Raw genomic sequence first — 19,276 nt, 5'->3', positions numbered from 1 at the left:
CTCAACGTCAACAGTGAAGAGGCGACTCAAGGATGCTGACCTTCTAGGCAGAGTTTCAAAGAAAAAGCCACAACTCAGACTGGCCAATAAAAATAAAAGATTATGGGCAGAACAACACAGGCACTGGACAGAGGAACTGTTGACTTTGAGACTGGTGTTTTGCGGGTACTATTTAATGAAGCTGCCAGTTGAGGACTTGTGAGGCGTCTGTTTCTCAAACTAGACAGTCTAATGTACTTGTCCTCTTGCTCAGTTGTGCACCGGGGCCTCCCACTCCTCTCTCTATTCTGGTTAGAACCAGTTTGCGCTGTTCTGTGAAGGGTCTAGTATACAGCTGTGTACAAGATCTTCAGTTTCATGGCAATTTCTCACATGGAATAGCCTTCATTTCTCAGAACAAGAATAGGCTGACGACTTTCAGAAGAAAGTGATTTGTTTCTGGCCATTTTGAGCATGTAATCAAACCCACAAATGATGATGCTCCAGATACTCAACTAGTCTAAAGAAGGCCAGTGTTATTGCTTCTTTAATCAAAACAACCGTTTACAGCTGTGCTAACATAATTGCAAAAGGGTTTTCTCATGATCAATTAGCCATTTAAAATGATAAACTTGGATTAGCTAACACAACGTGCCATTGGAACACAGGAGTGATGGTTGCTGGTAATGGGTCTATGTAGATATTCCATTAAAATCAGCCATTTCCAGGTACAATAGTCATTTACAACATTAACAATGTCTACACTGTATTTCTATCAATTTGATGTTATTTTAATGGACTTTTTTTTGGCTTTTCTTTCAAAAACAAGGACATTTCTAAGTGACCCCAAACCTTTGAACAGTAGTGTGTGTGTGTGTGTGTGTGTGTGTGTGTGTGTGTGTGTGTGTGTGTGTGTGTGTGTGTGTGTGTGCGTGTGTGTGTGTGTGTGTGTATGTATACATATATACATACACACACGTAACAAAAAAGCTGTAAAAACTGAAAAAGCTATTTTGTCATCTGAAGAGGGGGTGTGTTGGATGGGCTAACAATATATGTTTTAAATATATGAAAGATGCATCGTAAAACACTTGTAAGTGTTCCATCGCTATCGGGAAACCGGGCCCTGGTCTGTCAAGACGTGGTTCTTCATTCAACAATAAATAATTACATTTGGTACTTGATGCTCGCACACCAATTAGTAAAAACTGTGAAAAACGTGACCACACCATCGCCATGACAGTTCCATTCTACTCAGTAGACTCCATGACCTCTTCCACTCTACATCAACTCCAGCAGCTAATAGACATCAACTGACCAATTCTGAACCAGGCATCAGTGTGAACCCATGTCAAGTGTGCCACAAAACTGTGTTAGCAACAGTGAGGCAACAACAGGCAGTGGGGCAACAACAGGCAGTGGGGCAACAACAGGCAGTGGGGCAACAACAGGCAGTGGGGCAACAACAGGCAGTGGGGCAACAACAGGCAGTGGGGCAACAACAGGCAGTGAGGCAAAAACAGGCAGTGGGGCAACAGGCAGTGGGGCAACAACAGGCAGTTGGGCAACAGGCAGTGAGGCAACAACAGGCAGTGAGGCAACAGGCAGTGAGGCAACAGGCAGTGAGGCAACAACAGGCAGTGGGGCAACAACAGGCAGTGAGGCAACAACAGGCAGTGAGGCAACAGTCAGTGAGGCAACAACAGGCAGTGAGGCAACAGTCAGTGAGGCAACAACAGGCAGTGGGGCAACAACAGGCAGTGGGGCAACAGGCAGTGAGGCAACAACAGGCAGTGGGGCAACAGGCAGTGAGGCAACAACAGGCAGTGAGGCAACAGGCAGTGAGGCAACAACAGGCAGTGGGGCAACAGGCAGTGAGGCAACAACAGGCAGTGAGGCGGCAACAGGCAGTGAGGCAACAACAGGCAGTGAGGCAACAACAGGCAGTGAGGCAACACTGCAAAACAGTGCACTAATTAAAACACAAAAAATAACTAACCACATTAGCATTCCTATATCACCATTCTAACCATTTTCATATAAAGAGCTTTACACAAAAGTGAAAAACAAGGCTATGGCCTTCAATGTGTTCATTAAATATGCATGTAGGCTTGGATTATAATAATTGTTTACCAAATGGAAACTGCACCGGGCATAACTAATCTTTTAAAGATGCCAATAGAGTACCTATGCCAACGTTTTCTCTCCCCGACCACTCAATAAATGTCATTAATTTATTCAGCGAATAAAATAATGCATGCCCATATTGCTGATCACAACATTGCTTATGCCGACTCGGGTGTCAACAGAATCCCCAAGGTATTAAGCACCCATCTGAATGGAAACGGAGGAAGCAAGAGACAGATGGAGGGTGGGATGAGAGAGATAGAGATAAACACTGTACTGTAGAGTAGGAACCCTGAATGAATCCTAAAATAGGGAAATGTGGATTATTCAGCAGTAGTAAGGAAAAAGAGAGAGACCAGCCTTTGTTTTCCCAGAGAGAGTAGATAACAGGAGAGAGAAAGCAGCTGTCGATAGCACAGAGCGCCTCTGATTGGCTGTCTCAGAGGAACTACTTTGGGAAGCCGGTACTGACCGGCCAGTTGATGGATCAGCCGTGGGCACGTGAGTGACGAGGGCCCCACTGATTGTGTTCACTCACAAGGTTTTGCCCTGCCCGATCAATCCCCAAACTGCACATTTGGCATTGAAATGACTGTGATACTCCAGACTGTAGTAACATGGTCATCATACTGTAGACAAAGTGTGTATGCTGCTGTTTCCAGCTAGCTACTTCAGGAGGAAGCATGTTTGTTTTATTTGAATCACCTTGAGTGGAAAAAGGATTGAGTGGAAAAAGGTTTTGTGGAAAAGGGTTTTCGTATTTCTTGTTAGTTAACCAAACATATTGATAAAGATAATGTGATTTATAATGTGATTTAACGAAGGTTGTTTCATGTTTCACTCGACAGCCTTGGTTTCTCAAATGATTGCCTCGCCTGGTTCACCAACTACTTCTCTGATAGAGTTCAGTGTGTCAAATCGGAGGGTCTGCTGTCCGGACCTCTGGCAGTCTCTATGGGGGTGCCACAGGGTTCAATTCTTGGACCGACTCTCTTCTCTGTATACATCAATGAGGTCGCTCTTGCTGCTGGTGAGTCCCTGATCCACCTCTACGCAGACGACACCATTCTGTATACTTCTGGCCCTTCTTTGGACACTGTGTTAACAACCCTCCAGGCAAGCTTCAATGCCATACAACTCTCCTTCCGTGGCCTCCAATTGCTCTTAAATACAAGTAAAACTAAATGCATGCTCTTCAACCGATCGCTACCTGCACCTACCCGCCTGTCCAACATCACTACTCTGACTTAGAATACGTGGACAACTACAAATACTTAGGTGTCTGGTTAGACTGTAAACTCTCCTTACAGACCCATATCAAACATCTCCAATCCAAAGTTAAATCTAGAATTGGCTTCCTATTTCGCAACAAAGCATCCTTCACTCATGCTGCCAAACATACCCTTGTAAAACTGACCATCCTACCAATCCTCGACTTTGGCGATGTCATTTACAAAATAGCCTCCAATACCCTACTCAACAAATTGGATGCAGTCTATCACAGTGCAATCCGTTTTATCACCAAAGCCCCATATACTACCCACCATTGCGACCTGTACGCTCTCGTTGGCTGGCCCTCGCTTCATACTCGTCGCCAAACCCACTGGCTCCATGTCATCTACAAGACCCTGCTAGGTAAAGTCCCCCCTTATCTCAGCTCGCTGGTCACCATAGCATCTCCCACCTGTAGCACACGCTCCAGCAGGTATATCTCTCTAGTCACCCCCAAAACCAATTCTTTCTTTGGCCGCCTCTCCTTCCAGTTCTCTGCTGCCAATGACTGGAACGAACTACAAAAATCTCTGAAACTGGAAACACTTATCTCCCTCACTAGCTTTAAGCACCAACTGTCAGAGCAGCTCACAGATTACTGCACCTGTACATAGCCCACCTATAATTTAGCCCAAACAACTACCTCTTTCCCAACTGTATTTAATTTTAATAAATTTATTTATTTAGCTCCTTTGCACCCCATTATTTTTTATTTCTACTTTGCACATTCTTCCATTGCAAAACTACCATTCCAGTATTTTACTTGCTATATTGTATTTACTTTGCCATCATGGCCTTTTTTGCCTTTACCTCCCTTCTCACCTCAGTTGCTCACATTGTATATAGACTTGTTTATACTGCATTATTGACTGTATGTTTGTTTTTACTCCATGTGTAACTCTGTGTCGTTTTATCTGTCGAACTGCTTTGCTTTATCTTGGCCAGGTCGCAATTGTAAATGAGAACTTGTTCTCAACTTGCCTACCTGGTTAAATAAAGGTAAAATAAAAAAATAAAATAAATAAATAAAAAATGTTAGACAGTTTTCAAAACATGAGAGAATCTGGAGAGAATCTGGAGCCAGATTTGCTGTGAATCCCATAATGGGAATGCATACATCATTATGATCATGCTACTGCACCATATGGATTTGTTTGTGTTTACAAACCATCTGTCATATTACAACTTGCATGAACAATCATAAATTAGCGAGTTTAAACATGAAAACATCTCATTGTGTATACATTGAACACTCCCACACGTTTGAATCAGCTAGGTCTTTCATCTAGAAGTGGGGCTAGAGACGCTATCTTAACGAGTAAACAAGGAGGAGTGTTAAAAACAGACCCTAAATCAGAGTGAAAGCAAGGCTGCAGAGTCCATTTATTTCTGCCAGCCTAGAGTAATGGTGTGAAAGATGCTGGGACTGAAGATGAGGCTTTGTGAGAGGAGGGTGTCCATTCATTTTGAGGAAGAGGACGACTTCGGGCCTCCACTGTCCTGGCATGCAGATCATGGGTCTGGTAAGGTCATTTGTGCTACTGCTGTCTCCTGCTGGGTTTCAGTGGGACGGACTTTGGCCTTGTCCGTCACCACTGTACCCCCTCCTTTGGCTTCTATTTTGACCCCTGCTTTGGGTCTTCCTCTGGATTTCCCCTCTGCCCCCTGGACCCCGGCCCTCTGCTTCCTACTGGCCCTCTGAGCCTTGTTCTTCAGATAGGTCTCCTCCAGTTGGAACAACAGATCCTCCAACATCCCCACCTGAGCAGAAAACAATTCAAAACACAAGAGAACAGAACAAGTTACAATGTGCTATAAGCAATAACTAACACTTTTCACGTGGAGACAGATTTTCCAGAGGAGCGTGAGGTTATATAGATTGTGTGTTGCGAGCCAAGCCCAGCAGCTCAACCCCTCCTCTCCTCTCTGCCCCACCAGGGAAGTAATTACCTGGTAGAGATGTAGGGTTTGGCCTGTACCTCCCTCATTCATTTGTGAGGTGAAGGCTTGGCGTGGGAATTTACTGTTCCCAGCCCGCGCTCATACAGGAGAAAGGGAGGAGGAGAAAGGGAGTGAAATATGAAAGTGAATGTATGATGAAGAGATGAATTTACAAAAGCCTATTTGGAGTACCGGGGAGAGAAGGAGAGGGCGCACTCAAAGTGAGGCTGAGGTGAGAGCGAAGGAGAGAGAGTGGGGGAAATAAAAGAATGAAAGAAACTGAAAGAGAAACAGTGAGATAGAGGGGAGATACAATATAGAGAGACTGAACGAGACAGGGTGAGAGAGGGATGTGTGTGTTGTGAGTGACAGAGGAGCCAGTCTGATGGTGGAGGTGGTGGTGCTGGGGTGTCTGTTTCTATTAGTGGGATCTGAGACCCAACTCCACAGCCATACCCTAGGGATTCACCTAAACTCAGAGCAGGAGAAGTGGGGCTGAGACATTGACTGGTTCAACCCCATCCTGCACTTTCTCACCCTACATACGCTTTCCACACTTCCCTCCCATGCATCTTAGAACCCGGGACTCCATTTGAACAACAATTAGCCTCTCCATTGGTGTGCAGGCCGCATCTGCACCACTTTCTATATGAAAACAGCAGCAACTTCAGAGGGCCCAGGGCTGACTGAGGTGGCTGTGCTATCTACCTATTTGTTTATTTGGATCCCAATTATCTTTTGCAGAAGCAGCAGCTACTCTTCCTGGGGTCCAGGGAGTAACAAAACACTGATACACAAATGTACGATATACAAACACAATAGAACAAAAAATACAAACAATACAACAACAAAAATTGTGTGTGTTAGAGTATCTTTGTGTGTGTGTCTATGGAGGCTGCCATGCCATGCCCAAGGAGCTGAGCTGTGATATGACACCTGTCAAAGTGTCTATCAAACCTGTCAGCCCTCATCACCACAGTGACGGAGTGTTACCCTATTGACTGACACTCAATGTATTCAAACTAGCCCAGTCAATACATCCCTTAAAACATTTAGTGACCTTTTCACTGTTCCAAGTCAAATGAGTTTCTAAATCAATAAAAATGAAACGTTGTGGTGAGTCACAGTTCAGGACTACTTTGTAGTTTAGCTTTGTGTTGTTTGAGAACAGACTCATGTACAAGCACTCACCGATGCACTGCTCTTAAGCTTTTCCATCTTTCTCGGGAGGGGTTGGAAATATTCTGAAGTTTGAGTAAAACACTACAGCGCTGCGGTAAATTCCGCATTTCTTATAGATATTTTATGGAGCGGAAAACATTGATGCCGTCTGTCTGCCGGAACTGGGGAAAGTGCAGTTATTTTTAAGTCATTTATTTACAGCAAGGGCCAATGTCCTTAAAATGACTGGCCAAAACAAACAGGAAAACAATGTATAAGCAGGAAAACAATGTGTATGCAGACCTGTGTCAGAATCAAGTCGTCATTTCTATTTGTTAGTTAATTCCCTGCTGATTTATGCCAGTTGAAGAGAGCCGAAAGGAAAATGAACTTGCCACCTCTAATATTTCTCTAGGTGTCGAGTAGCCGCACTCAATAAATTATTGTGTTGAGAAAAGGTTGGTTGTCACTCTCAGGATATATGAAGCAAATACTGGCGGGCATTGATTATAGATTTTACAGGTCTGAGGATGGGAGATTTTATGACCTTATGCACATTATAGAGTGGATGGGTGCATGTATGCTAGCACAGGCTAATTTGCGCATACAGTAACAGTACAAATGGCCCTTACATAAAATACTTGAGAGATGGCATGGCTGAGTGGAGGATAAGGTAGCCTACATTGCTTGCAGTGCTTCCAATTTCTTCCACAGCCTTATGGTCTTACACCTCTTAGTTTAACAACTGATTTTAGACACAGTGCAGATAACTCAGCGAAAAATACACCCGCTACAATGACGGTAAATTACAATGTGAATTCAACATCCACAATAAATTCAGGGTGACTAACCAATAATATAGTCTTGAGTTAGAAAATGTGATTTTAGTTATTGTAAAGTAAAGCTTGACCTTTCAGTGAAAATCAGTTAAATATCAAAATAGGGAAGTACTATAATGTCCCATTGAATAATTCAAGTAAATTACAACTATTACTGTATCCATTACAGCGATTACATGTTTAAACATTGAAACAGAAACAGCTTGCCAGCCCTGCCCTTTTCTGCTCAGTTTGACAGACTCTGCATAGGAATGATGTATGGGTCAGATAGGGAGTGAAAAGACCCATCCACCAGCGCTGGGCTCAGCCTATGGCAGTGGGCTTTTAAGGTGTGAGTATGTGTCGATATGCATGTGTGTGTGTGTGTGTGATAGAGTATGTGTGTATGTCAATGTGTGTGCATGATTAATACAGCCCATCACTAACGGCTGTGGTCATGCCCCACTGGGTGTGAGATAGACTGACCCAGTGATGCACTGCACTGCCCTGCGTCAACCCCCCTCCCATACCCACAAGGCAACAACTCCACACAGGACAGAGCATGGAAATGCAATCAGGGATATTGTAATGTGATTTATCTTTGATTTTCAGCTGTCCAACGAGGCTCCAGCCCTACAGAACTTGATGTTTATACGCTGATCTGCATTACAGTATCTCAGTAGCTTTACACTGGGTTTTGTTCTCAAGCCAAGTCTGTTTGCAGTACTACGTACCGTAGTGAGATGGGCCTTTCCCTCCTGGGAGCCATTTGAAAGTTCAGCAGGCATTGTCCATCTTAATAGAGGAGACAAGGATATCCCAACGCAAAATAGATATTTTTTCCTGATTTGATATGTCAAATCTTCATTTAAATTTCGTTGGGAGAATGCTAAGCGTGTGTTTGGAGGGTACAGTGTAGACGTTGGTATTTCCATCCCCTCGTCCCCTCCTCATTCTCATTGTCATTTTCCCTTTCTCTCTATTTACCTTTTGCATTTCATTCCACACACGTTCTCTATCAGTCCGCCTTCCTTCAAGGGTGTCCATGGTGTCTGCCATTAGAGCCTGCAGCTGTGGGCCCGAGATAAAGATTATCAGAGCGCAATTCACACACCAGCAATAACTTCTCTAAACACAGACTTAAAAGCTAATTAAAAAATCATTTGTCGGATGATTATTTTTACAACTCATTCCTCATACAATGAGGGCTGCCATCTTGTCTTTTTTCTACATGGGGAGAAGCCTGGATGCTGTGGCCTTCCACAGCAGCGGTGGGCTAGGGGAGACAATGTGGACAAATTGACAAACAGCACTCGTCCATCCAACAACCTCTCAGTCTCACATCAGAATTGAACATTCATCCATGTTTCTCACATGTATAATTTCTAAGTGTTTAAGGTAAAGTTTAGCCATTAACGCCAAATTCTTAATGTTAGGGATTAACTCCGAATGGGTTAAGGTTTGGGAAAGGCTTAAAAAAACAAAAAACATTGTATTACTGAATTCAAATATGTTCCTTTGGAACCAGAGGCAGATGCTTATGCCCATTCACCATACCAGCGCACAATGCCATAGCAAAACCAAAACCAACTTGAAGGTAACAGCGCTCACTGTTGCCCCTAGTGGCCGTTTTCCATGTAATCTCCTGACGTCCTCAGACATGGATGGATGTCGAATACTGACTTGTATCACGGGTGACCTGCTTGCATCCATCAAGGTGCGTGGGAGGAGGTAATATACATGGGGCTGCACTTTGGAGCCCATTTATTTGCAGTACTAACTCTTAACCGAACCCTTACTGTAAGCAAAAACCTTTTTCCTTGTGGGGACCGGTGAAGAGCTGAAATCTCCCCATTAGGATAGTAAACACACACACACACACACACACACGGCTGGCTGGTACACCTGCTTTCACAACACAAATACCTTTCCCCCTTCTATTTCTCCAGACACAGGACACTTTTCTGGGGGGCAATTCACCAACATACAGCGTGTGTTCTGAATTATTACATTTCCTGAGAGCGCTCGCCGGTAAAAGTAATTTTTTTGGTCTCCGGCCGGACATCCACTGAAAACTCAGAGAACTCTATAGTTCAGTTGGTAGAGCATGGCGCTTGCAACGCCAGAATAGTGGGTTCGATTCCCAGGATCACCCGCATGTAAAATGTATCCACGCACTGTAAGTCGCTTTGGATAAAAGAGTCTGCTAAACAGCATATATTTTAACTAAAGGCAGAGCAGCTCTCAGTACTGAGTGACTGTGCCAAAATATCCACTAAAAGAGCTGGGTATTTAAACTGGCTTAACTGACAGAAATATAATTATTTTGGACATGTGTTTTTCTCCTTGCCTGTTGAAAGGAGGCACATCGTCATATTGTCATGACTCCAGTGTATGCGACAGCCGACCCCTTTGCTGTACTGTAATATCTGTGGTAATAGAAGCTGTCATGGCTGTTGTTGCCTAAACAAACATGGCCCCTCTCTCCTGGTCTCTATTCATGGTAGATTTGGTTGCAATATCACAGCCACTGTGCGGCTCTATTTTAGTAAAGAGGCAATTATAGAGCTTCAGCAGCACAGCACACGGTATACCTGAATGAGACTTGCATACACCACCTCTTCCATTTCTGTTTCCCTATTCCCTCCTGTTATCTACTCTCTCTGGGAAAGCAAAGGTCTCTCTCTCTCTTTCCTATCCTATATATTTTTTTGGGCCCGTGTGCTGTTAAAGTGCTCCTAGATAACAACACCTCAGGCCTAGGAGAGACCTCTTATCCACGCCTGTACCGCCTCTGATATTACCAGAGTGATGTTGAGGTCGCTGCGTCCTGTTGTGTGTCAGTGCACAGAGAATGAGTCAGTGCTAGGTAGGCATTTCAAAGTTTGGCCAGAGACTGTCGGTTGCTTACCAGTGTGGTCTCTGCGTGGCTGAGGTCCTGCAGGTAGGGGGCGACAGCGAGCTCAGCCAGCGCCTGGTGGAGGATGACGGACTGCTCCCTGCTGCGTTGGATCTGTCCCAGGTAGCCAGCATACTGCAGCCTCTCCACAAGCCCAGACCCTGGGGAAAAACCTGCCTGTTGTCTTGGAACAAACACAGCATGTGAGAAACAAGGAAACATGGGAAAAATAAAACTTGTAAACCACACCCCCTTCTCTCTTTTCACTCGGCCCTGTTGATCACTAATCACACATTTTTCAAACGGCTGAAGTCGGACGTTTACATACACCTTAGCCAAATACATTTAAACTCTGTTTTTCACAATTCCTGACATTTAATCCTAGTAAAAATGCCATGTCTTAGGTCAGTTAGGATCACCACTTTATTTTAAGAATGTGAAATGTCAATAGTAGAGAGAATTATTTATTTCAGCTTTTATTTCTTTCATCACATTCCCAGTGGGTCAGAAGTTTACATACACTCAATTAGTATTTGGTAGCATTGCCTTTAAATTGTTTAACTTGGGTCAAACGTGTCAGGTAGTCTTCCACAAGCTTCCCACAACAAGTTGGGTGAATTTTGGCCCATTCCTCCTGAGAGAGCTGGTGTAACAATCAGGCTTGTAGGCCTCCTTGCTCACACGCGCTTTTTCAGTTCTGCCCACAAATTTTCTATGGGATTGAGGTCAGGGCTCTGTGACGGCAACTCCAATAACTTGACTTTGTTGTCCTTAAGCCATTTTGCCACAACTTTGGAAGTATGCTTGGGGTCATTGTCCATTTTGCGACCAAGCTTTAACTTCCTGACTGATGTCTTGAGATGTTGCTTCAATATATCCACATAATGTTCCTCCCTCATGATGCCATCTATTTTGTGAAGTACACCAGTCCCCCCTGCAGCAAAGCAACCCCACAACATGATGCTGCCACCCCCTGCTTCACGGTTGGGATGGTGTTCTTCGGCTTGCAAGCCTCCCCATTTTTCCTCCAAACATAACGATGGTCATTATGGCCAAACAGTTCTATTTTTGTTTCATCAGACCAGAGGACATTTCTCCAAAAAGTACGATCTTTGTCCCCATGTGCAGTTGCAAACCGTAGTCTGGCTTTATGGCGGTTTTGAGCAGTGGATTCTTCCTTGCTGAGCGGCCTTTCAAGTTAGGTCGACATAGGACTCGTTTTACTGTGCCTATAGATACTTGTGTACCTGTTTCCTCCAGCATCTCCACAAGGTCCTTTGCTGTTGTTCAGGGATTGATTTGCACTTTTCGCACCAAAGTACGTTCATCTCTAGGAGACAGAACGTGTCTCCTTCCTGAGCGGTATGATGGCTACATGGTCCCATGGTGTTTATACTTGCGTACTATTGTTTGTTCAGATGAACCTGGTACCATCAGGCATTTGGAAATTCCTCCCAAGGATGAACCAGACTTGTGGAGGTCTACATTTTTTTTCGGAGGTCTTGGCTGATTTATTTTGATTTTCCCATGATGTCAAGCAAAGAGCCACTGAGTTTGAAGGTAGGCCTTGAAATACATCCACAGGTACACCTCTGATTGACTCAAATGATGTCAATTAGCCTACCAGAAGCTTCTAAAGCCATGACATCATTTTCTGGAATTTTCCAAGCTGTTTAAAGGCAAAGTCAACCCACTGGAATTGTGATACAGTGAATTATAAGTGAAATAATCTGTCTGTAAACAATTGTTGGAAAATGTACTTCTGTCATGCACAAAGTAGATGTCCTAACCGACTTGCCAAAACTATAGTTTGTTAACAAATAATGTGTGGAGTGGTTGAAAAACGAGTTTTAATGACTCCAACCTAAGTGTATGTAAACTTCCGACTTCAATATGTCACTGTCACACTGCGCAGTTGTCTGTACCGGTTCATTATACATTTTAATTTTCAAGCGACAACAGTGGGGTGGATTAAACGGGGATTGCTGGCCACTACACGGTCTACTACAAAACATTGAACAACAAATGAGCATAGATCGTCAGCAGGGTTAGCATTTTGCTGAGTTTTGGAGTATTGACATCTGTTAACACAGTTCCATAAGGACAAGTGTCAAAGGTCCTTCCTCCAGTGGTATCTAATCTAAGTAGCTGGCGCTTCCTGAAGCGATCCATCACTGAAGATATCTTTTGGCATATCTCCCGTTGTGCTCTTTCTCCACCCGCTGGAACCTGACAAAGTGCCCAGGCCCTTTTATTCCAAGGCAACAAAAGGCTGAAAATCATGTTGAAAAATTGTGATTTTCTTTTTGTGGGACAACACCCCACCTCTACCCCTCCTTTCGCAGACCTCAAGGTTTTGTTTTGTCCTGGCCTGCCTCCCTTCTCGGTTTACTTTCAACATCCCAACGAGGGAAAAAACAACACATTCCTTTACAAGCTATGCTGTTTTGTTTTGCTTTGCTCCCCCTGAATATTTCATATAATTATTTTCTTGTATTACTCCCTCCTACCCTTCACATGCAATGTTTGGGATGCTACAGAGCAGAGCAATACAAGGCAACCAGTGTAGTAATAGAGTTAGATTTGTATTGTAATTATGTACAGTATTAAAATTAGTTAACCCACACCTCTATGCCAATGCTTTTACTGCCTGTATGATATTGCTAGTTAAACTATGCAAATTATCAAATTGTTGGTGCCTACTGTAAAATATTTTAATCTACATCTCTATATGTTAGCATACTGTTCCTTATATGAAGACCCAGAACATATGCAGATGTATTTCATTAACAAATATTTTAAAATACTACATCTAAAGCAGCAGATGTGAAAAACCCACCCCGATTTTAAAATTAAACAATGTAGCATTGCACGCTTCACGGCTCTACCAAATGCATGCAGCACACCAAATAATTGTACACTAATTGTTGGAGGGCGTTCAAGCTGCATTTGTCTAGATGCATCGCAACATAATAGGATTTCCTTGAGCCTTCTCAGCTGCAGAGTGACTAATTTAATTACCATTGTGTTTCTGCATCTCATAGAGCCGGTGTTACAGATGCAGATGTAATTACAATTATGATGCTTCTGAAATCGATAGCCAGAGCTCTGCTGTGCGGCTCCAAATGAAATCTCCTCTTTAGTTTGCATTGTCCATTTCAAGAGAAAAAAGGGGTCATTGATCAACCAGTTGAATTATTGAGAGCAGCGGGAGGAGAGAGCGAGTTCGTCGGTGACAGGGCTGTCTATGTGGTGGCGAGGAGTCCGCTTGACCTGCAGCCATGCTGCCAGGGGCCACGGGAGAGAGCAGCATGTGTGTGTTTCTCTCACTCTGTATGTGTGATTCTGTGTGTGTCTCCCTGTCTGTGTGTGTGTGAGTGAAAATGTGTGCATGCGTGTGTGTGTGTATGTGTAATTCGATTGTGAGACTCCCTCAGGCCACATGCTGCTTAGTAAACCCGAGACAGGATCGAGACACAGCACACCAATCAGGGAACTGGCCTGGCCTGCACTGGAAGAAATGAGCACTCCAATTACTAGGGACAAGCACATTTTAACAACAACAACAACAACGACAGTGCAAACAACTTCCCCACAAAGTCTTTGTTACAAGCCACTCTGAAGCTCCATGCTACTTTATTCATTACTGCTCATTCCCTTTCAAAACACACACCGTAATTCATTACTGAATAGCTGTACAACTAATGGCTATAGTACACACGTGAGTAGAAAGGGGTGTGTATGTATGTGTGTGTGTGGTTCTCTTCAGGTAAGCAAGAGAGAGCTGCTATGAGTGAATTAATTTCTTGCAGATAAGAGGACCCCACATTATAATTTTGAAAAAACAATCAATAGTTCCTCTCAGATCTCAAAGAGATAAGCCCTGTGTACATTTAGTTCTGCTCTCCACATAACCTGTACTTTCCTTTGACATGTTTCTACGGTCTTCCTCTTTATAAGGATTATTAAAGTAATAACAAAAGACATCAAGGACACCACAGTCCTCCTAGAAATCATCTTCATTATGGAAATGTTATCTTTGAAAATGTAGTAATTATGATCCACATTCTGTCCTGATAACGAGCTAAAATAAATTACCATTGTTGCTTGATTACAGAACATTTTCTTACTCCACCAATTCCAGGGATTTTAGGAAATAAGTGGGTACTGCCACATTAAAATGACAAACTGTGTGTGAACTGTTATCATGGTACAAAATACGAGAGAAAGTGTTTGAAATTAAGATACAGTTACTGTGATGCATCTGAACAAACGTTGCTTAAATAGGCTCTTACCAGTGCTGCCTAGCCGTCTGGTAACGCTGCTGCCTAGCCGTCTGGTAACGCTGCTGCCTAGCCGTCTGGTAACGCTGCTGCCTAGCCGTCTCTTAACGCTGCTGCCTAGCCGTCTCTTAACGCTGCTGCCTAGCCGTCTCTTAGCGCTGCTGCCTAGCCGTCGCTTAGCGCTGCTGCCTAGCCGTCTCTTAGCGCTGCTGCCTAGCCGTCTCTTAGCGGTGCTGCCTAGCCGTCTCTTAGCGCTGCTGCCTAGCCGTCTCTTAGCGCGGCTGCCTAGCCGTCTCTTAGCGCTGCTGCCTAGCCGTCTCTTAGCGCGGCTGCCTAGCCGTCTCTTAGCGCTGCTGCCTAGCCGTCTCTTAGCGCTGCTGCCTAGCCGTCTCTTAGCGCTGCTGCCTAGCCGTCTCTTAGCGCTGCTGCCTAGCCGTCTCTTAACGCTGCTGCCTAGCCGTCTGTTAATGCTGCTGCCGTCTCTTACTAAGTCACAGGGAAATGAGTCCATATCAACCGACCCACGACCAAGGCGTGATGACCTTCACACCATCCTGCCTGTTCTTAACAAGAGGAGAGGGTAATTGACAGATAACAAACGTGGTTCACAGTGTTCCAGCACAGTCAGCTAGCCTAGTGGTTAGAGCATTGGACTAGTTTGCGGACGACACAACAGTGGTAGGCTTGATTACCAACTACGACGAGACGGCCTACAGGGAGGAGGTGAGGGCCCTCGGAGTGTGGTGTCAGGAAAATAACCTCACACTCAACGTCAACAAAACTAAGGAGATGATTGTGGACTTCAGGAAACAGCAGAGGGAACACCCCCCTATCCACATCGATGGGACAGTAGTGGAGAGGGTAGTAAGTTTTAAGTTCCTCGGCGTACACATCACAGACAAACTGAATTGGTCCACCCACACAGACAGTATCGTGAAGAAGGCGCAGCAGCGCCTCTTCAACCTCAGGAGGCTGAAGAAATTTGGCTTGTCACCAAAAGCACTCACAAACTTTTACAGATGCACAATCGAGAGCATCCTGTCGGGCTGTATCACCGCCTGGTACGGCAACTGCTCCGCCCACAACCGTAAGGCTCTCCAGAGGGTAGTGAGGTCTGCACAACGCATCACCGGGGGCAAACTACCTGCCCTCCAGGACACCTACACCACCCGATGTCACAGGAAGGCCATAAAGATCATCAAGGACAACAACCACCCGAGCCACTGCCTGTTCACCCCGCTATCATCCAGAAGGCGAGGTCAGTACAGGTGCATCAAAGCTGGGACCGAGAGACTGAAAAACAGCTTCTATCTCAAGGCCATCATACTGAGGCCAACATGGAGTGGCTGCTGCCAACACACTGACTCAACTCCAGCCACTTTAATAATGGGAATTGATGTAAAATATATCACTAGCCACTTTAAACAATGCTACTTAATATAATGTTTACATACCCTACATGATTCATCTCATACGTTTATACTGTACTCTATATCATCTACTGCATCTTTATGTAATACATGTATCACTAGCCACTTTAAACTATGCCACTTTGTTTACATACTCATCTCATATGTATATACTGTACTCGATACCATCTACTGCATCTAGCCTATGCCGCTCTGTACCATCACTCATTCATATATCTTTATGTACATATTCTTTATCCCTTTACACTTGTGTGTATAAGGTAGTAGTTTTGGAAATCGTTAGTTAGATTACTCGTTGGTTATTACTGCATTGTCGGAACTAGAAGCACAAGCATTTCGCTACACTCGCATTAACATCTGCTAACCATGTGTATGTGACAAATAAATTTGATTTAATTTGATTTGGACTAGTAACCGATAGGTTGCAAGATCGAATCCCCGAGCTGACAAGGTAAAAATCTGTTGTTCTTCCCCTGAACAAGGCAGTTAACCCACTGTTCTTAGGCTGTCATTGAAAATAAGAATTTGTTCTTAACTGACTTGTATAGTTAAATAAACAGTGACGCTCAGCACCTTTTGTTGCTATCAGGAGTGTTTACCAGTACATCACCACTCATTTTAGTAGCGCTTAAGGACCAAATATGACCTTGATTTCTTTCAATTATGGTTGCTTTGTTTTCCTCCACTCAAAGCATGTAAACGTATACCCACAGCTAGTTTGGTGCACTTAATAAAATCTAAGGCTGGTAGGATCCTCCTGCTGAACGTGTCACACACCCGCTCCATGTCCTCTGGGCTACTGGAGCTGAATGAGGCTCTGGGTCCTGAACAAACAAATAAATAAACATACAATCAACATCCACAGACTCAGCTTTAAACTCAAACTTACTTTAGCACAAATAAATTACAGCTAATCAACACTACAGTTTGCTAATCAATGCAGGATTGATGGTGTGTCTGGTTCTGTGTTTGTGACTTACACAGAGCAGCAGCAGCACACACACACACTGCAGTGGTGACATCCCCTTATGGTGAGCTCAGCAGCCACCCCCCCTGCGCAAGCGGCAAATGACTGATGGCTTAACAGACCCATGCAGTGCCCATGTCTTTGATACATTACACAAAGGCATCGATTTCCCCCCTGCCTACCCCCAACCCTTTTAACAGAGCACAGCTGACCTCCTCAGCTCTGTCTGTCCGCTCCTCTACCGAGGAACTGAACAAGACAAGACCAGACCAGACAGACAGACACACAATATAATCTTTGTTAGTGCAGAGCAGTCAATTCTACAACATTTCTCCTGTATGCTCTTTCTAGACCAGTGGTTCCCAATCCACAAGGGGTACCTAAGAAGCCTCATGAGACCATAGGCCTACTGGTAAAATGTACATGGGGGGGTACTTCAGGGGCACTCCGGCAAGGGCAAAATTCTGTTGGTGGTACAGTAACCAAAACAAGTTGGGAACCACTGCTGTGGACCATATGAAGTGTCATGTACAGTGGGGAAAAATAATATTTAGTCAGCCACCAATTGTGCAAGTTCTCCCACTTAAAAATATGAGAGAGGCCTGCAATTTTCATCATAGGTACACTTCAACTATGACAGACAAAATGAGGGAAAAAAATCCAGAAAATCACATTGTAGGATTTTTTATGAATTTATTTGCTATGATGAAAATTACAGGCCTCTCTCATCTTTTTAAGTGGGATAACTTGCACAATTGGTGGCTGACTAAATACTTTTTTTGCCCCACTGTAAATGCATAATACAGAAGCTAGATTTCTGTTCCATTCCAACAGTGTCAATATTTCACCTCCCCTGCCCCCCTTGACGTAATGATTGCAAGATGACTGGGGTCAAATGACAAATCCACTAATTCCAAAATTGACCAGCTGACTAATGTAATGAACTGAAAGCCTGTGGTCAATTTTCATACCATCATCCAACCTAGTGTTCTAAGCCTGCAGTACTGTGGTATGCAACAACCCTGCCTGAATAGTCGCTAATAAATATTAAATGTCTCTCGGCAGCATTGCTGTTTGTTCATTCTGAGAATTGTGTGTCTGTTTTAGAGAAAGTGTGTGGGATCTCTTTGGTGTCGTGAGTATGAAGGTGATGTGAGAACACAGAGCTGACAGTGTGACGTGATCACCAGGTCAAGGGTTAGGTGACAGTCAAACCACTCTGTGTGATGTCAAGGGGGTTCAGTGACTTGGAACTGTCTGTCTGCATACTTCAATATTCTACATCTGCAACCACTTCAGAAAACAACTCTATCGACTCTCTCAGTTCTCAGAGTTACACGTCCATAATAAAACAAGCATGCTTCAACAGATGTACAAACTCCATTTTAAAACCAGGACAATAAAATCAGTGACTACAGCTGCTAGCAACAGACTTCTGTGTAATGTGTGTGCCAGCAGTGTTAAGCATCAGTGAGATGTACAGTATCTGTACCTGTAAAAGAGGGGCAGGTCCTGCTGGTGAGTTTGCTGAGGAAGCTGCCGTCCTGTCCTCTCCTGAAGCCCAGGGTGAGGACGTATTTCTGCTGGGTGGACGGGGGATTGCTCCAGTCTGTGGTCTTGGGCAGCAGGTGACCTCCACTGGGGTCTGGGTGACAGGCAGAGAGGAACAGGAGGGCTGGGTAATTAACATGAACACATTCAAGGTAAATCTTAATCTATTTATTTATTAGGTTAATTTCATCAATGACAGTGTACATCAAAGACATACAGTACATCTCAGAAGTGAGAAGTGGTATGTTGCACCACATTTAGAGAACAGCTCATTCCTCTCAAATCAATAGAATCCAATCAGTCTTTTTAGTATATGACCAATATAATGCACAGTATGTGTGAGAGACTGACTTGGGTATGCTGATTCTTCTTGAGTCTGTTGATTGCTATTCTCACAATGCTCTGACATACAAGTAGTGTCTTTATGTCTTGTAATGTTCTACAGGCCAATTCACCCGTAAATATTAAATTCAAAACCACACACAAATGTCAGCCCTTTCATATGTTACTGCCTGTATGCATAGTGTACCATAAATACGTAAAAATGGGGAAATTGCCTTTGTCATCCCCCGAGGCAAAGTTGACAGAAACCACAGCAGGGGATGATGTGTTCTCCATGGAATTCCAATGATTGGATTACAACTAGGCTGCATCCCAAATGGCATTCTATTCCCTATTTAGTGTAATACTTTTGATGACAGTTCATAGGAAATAGGGACCCTACATAGGGAGTTGGGTGCCATTGGAATTGGATAGCCTACTGTATTACCAGTGTCCCCCACAATGGCTGCTTTGCTCCCAAACCAGGTCACTCATTTGGGTTGTTTTCAAGGCATTGCTGACCCTTG

At 44.0% G+C, this 19,276-nt stretch overlaps 1 protein-coding gene across 1 annotated transcript in view; it reads right to left on the bottom strand.

Annotated features, from left to right (window-relative positions):
• Positions 1-4,386: 4,386 nt before the first annotated feature.
• Positions 4,387-19,276, bottom strand: part of LOC109902984 (spermatogenesis-associated protein 16) — a 51,033-nt gene continuing 36,143 nt past the window's right edge. Inside the window, exons 7-12 of the mRNA XM_031838066.1 lie at positions 18,370-18,522; positions 16,570-16,734; positions 14,452-14,966; positions 10,210-10,527; positions 8,286-8,369; positions 4,387-5,139 (exon numbers count right to left, since the gene is read on the bottom strand). Coding sequence (XP_031693926.1) covers positions 4,891-5,139; positions 8,286-8,369; positions 10,210-10,527; positions 14,452-14,966; positions 16,570-16,734; positions 18,370-18,522 — 1,484 coding nt within the window. The 3' untranslated portion in view covers positions 4,387-4,890. The remainder of the gene's footprint in view (positions 5,140-8,285; positions 8,370-10,209; positions 10,528-14,451; positions 14,967-16,569; positions 16,735-18,369; positions 18,523-19,276) is intronic.

The sequence above is a fragment of the Oncorhynchus kisutch genome, linkage group LG13 (assembly GCF_002021735.2).
Source record: "Oncorhynchus kisutch isolate 150728-3 linkage group LG13, Okis_V2, whole genome shotgun sequence".
Lineage (NCBI taxonomy): Eukaryota > Metazoa > Chordata > Actinopteri > Salmoniformes > Salmonidae > Oncorhynchus > Oncorhynchus kisutch.
The sequence above is the reverse complement of the archived record's forward strand: the minus strand, read 5'-3'. Positions and strand labels throughout refer to the sequence as shown.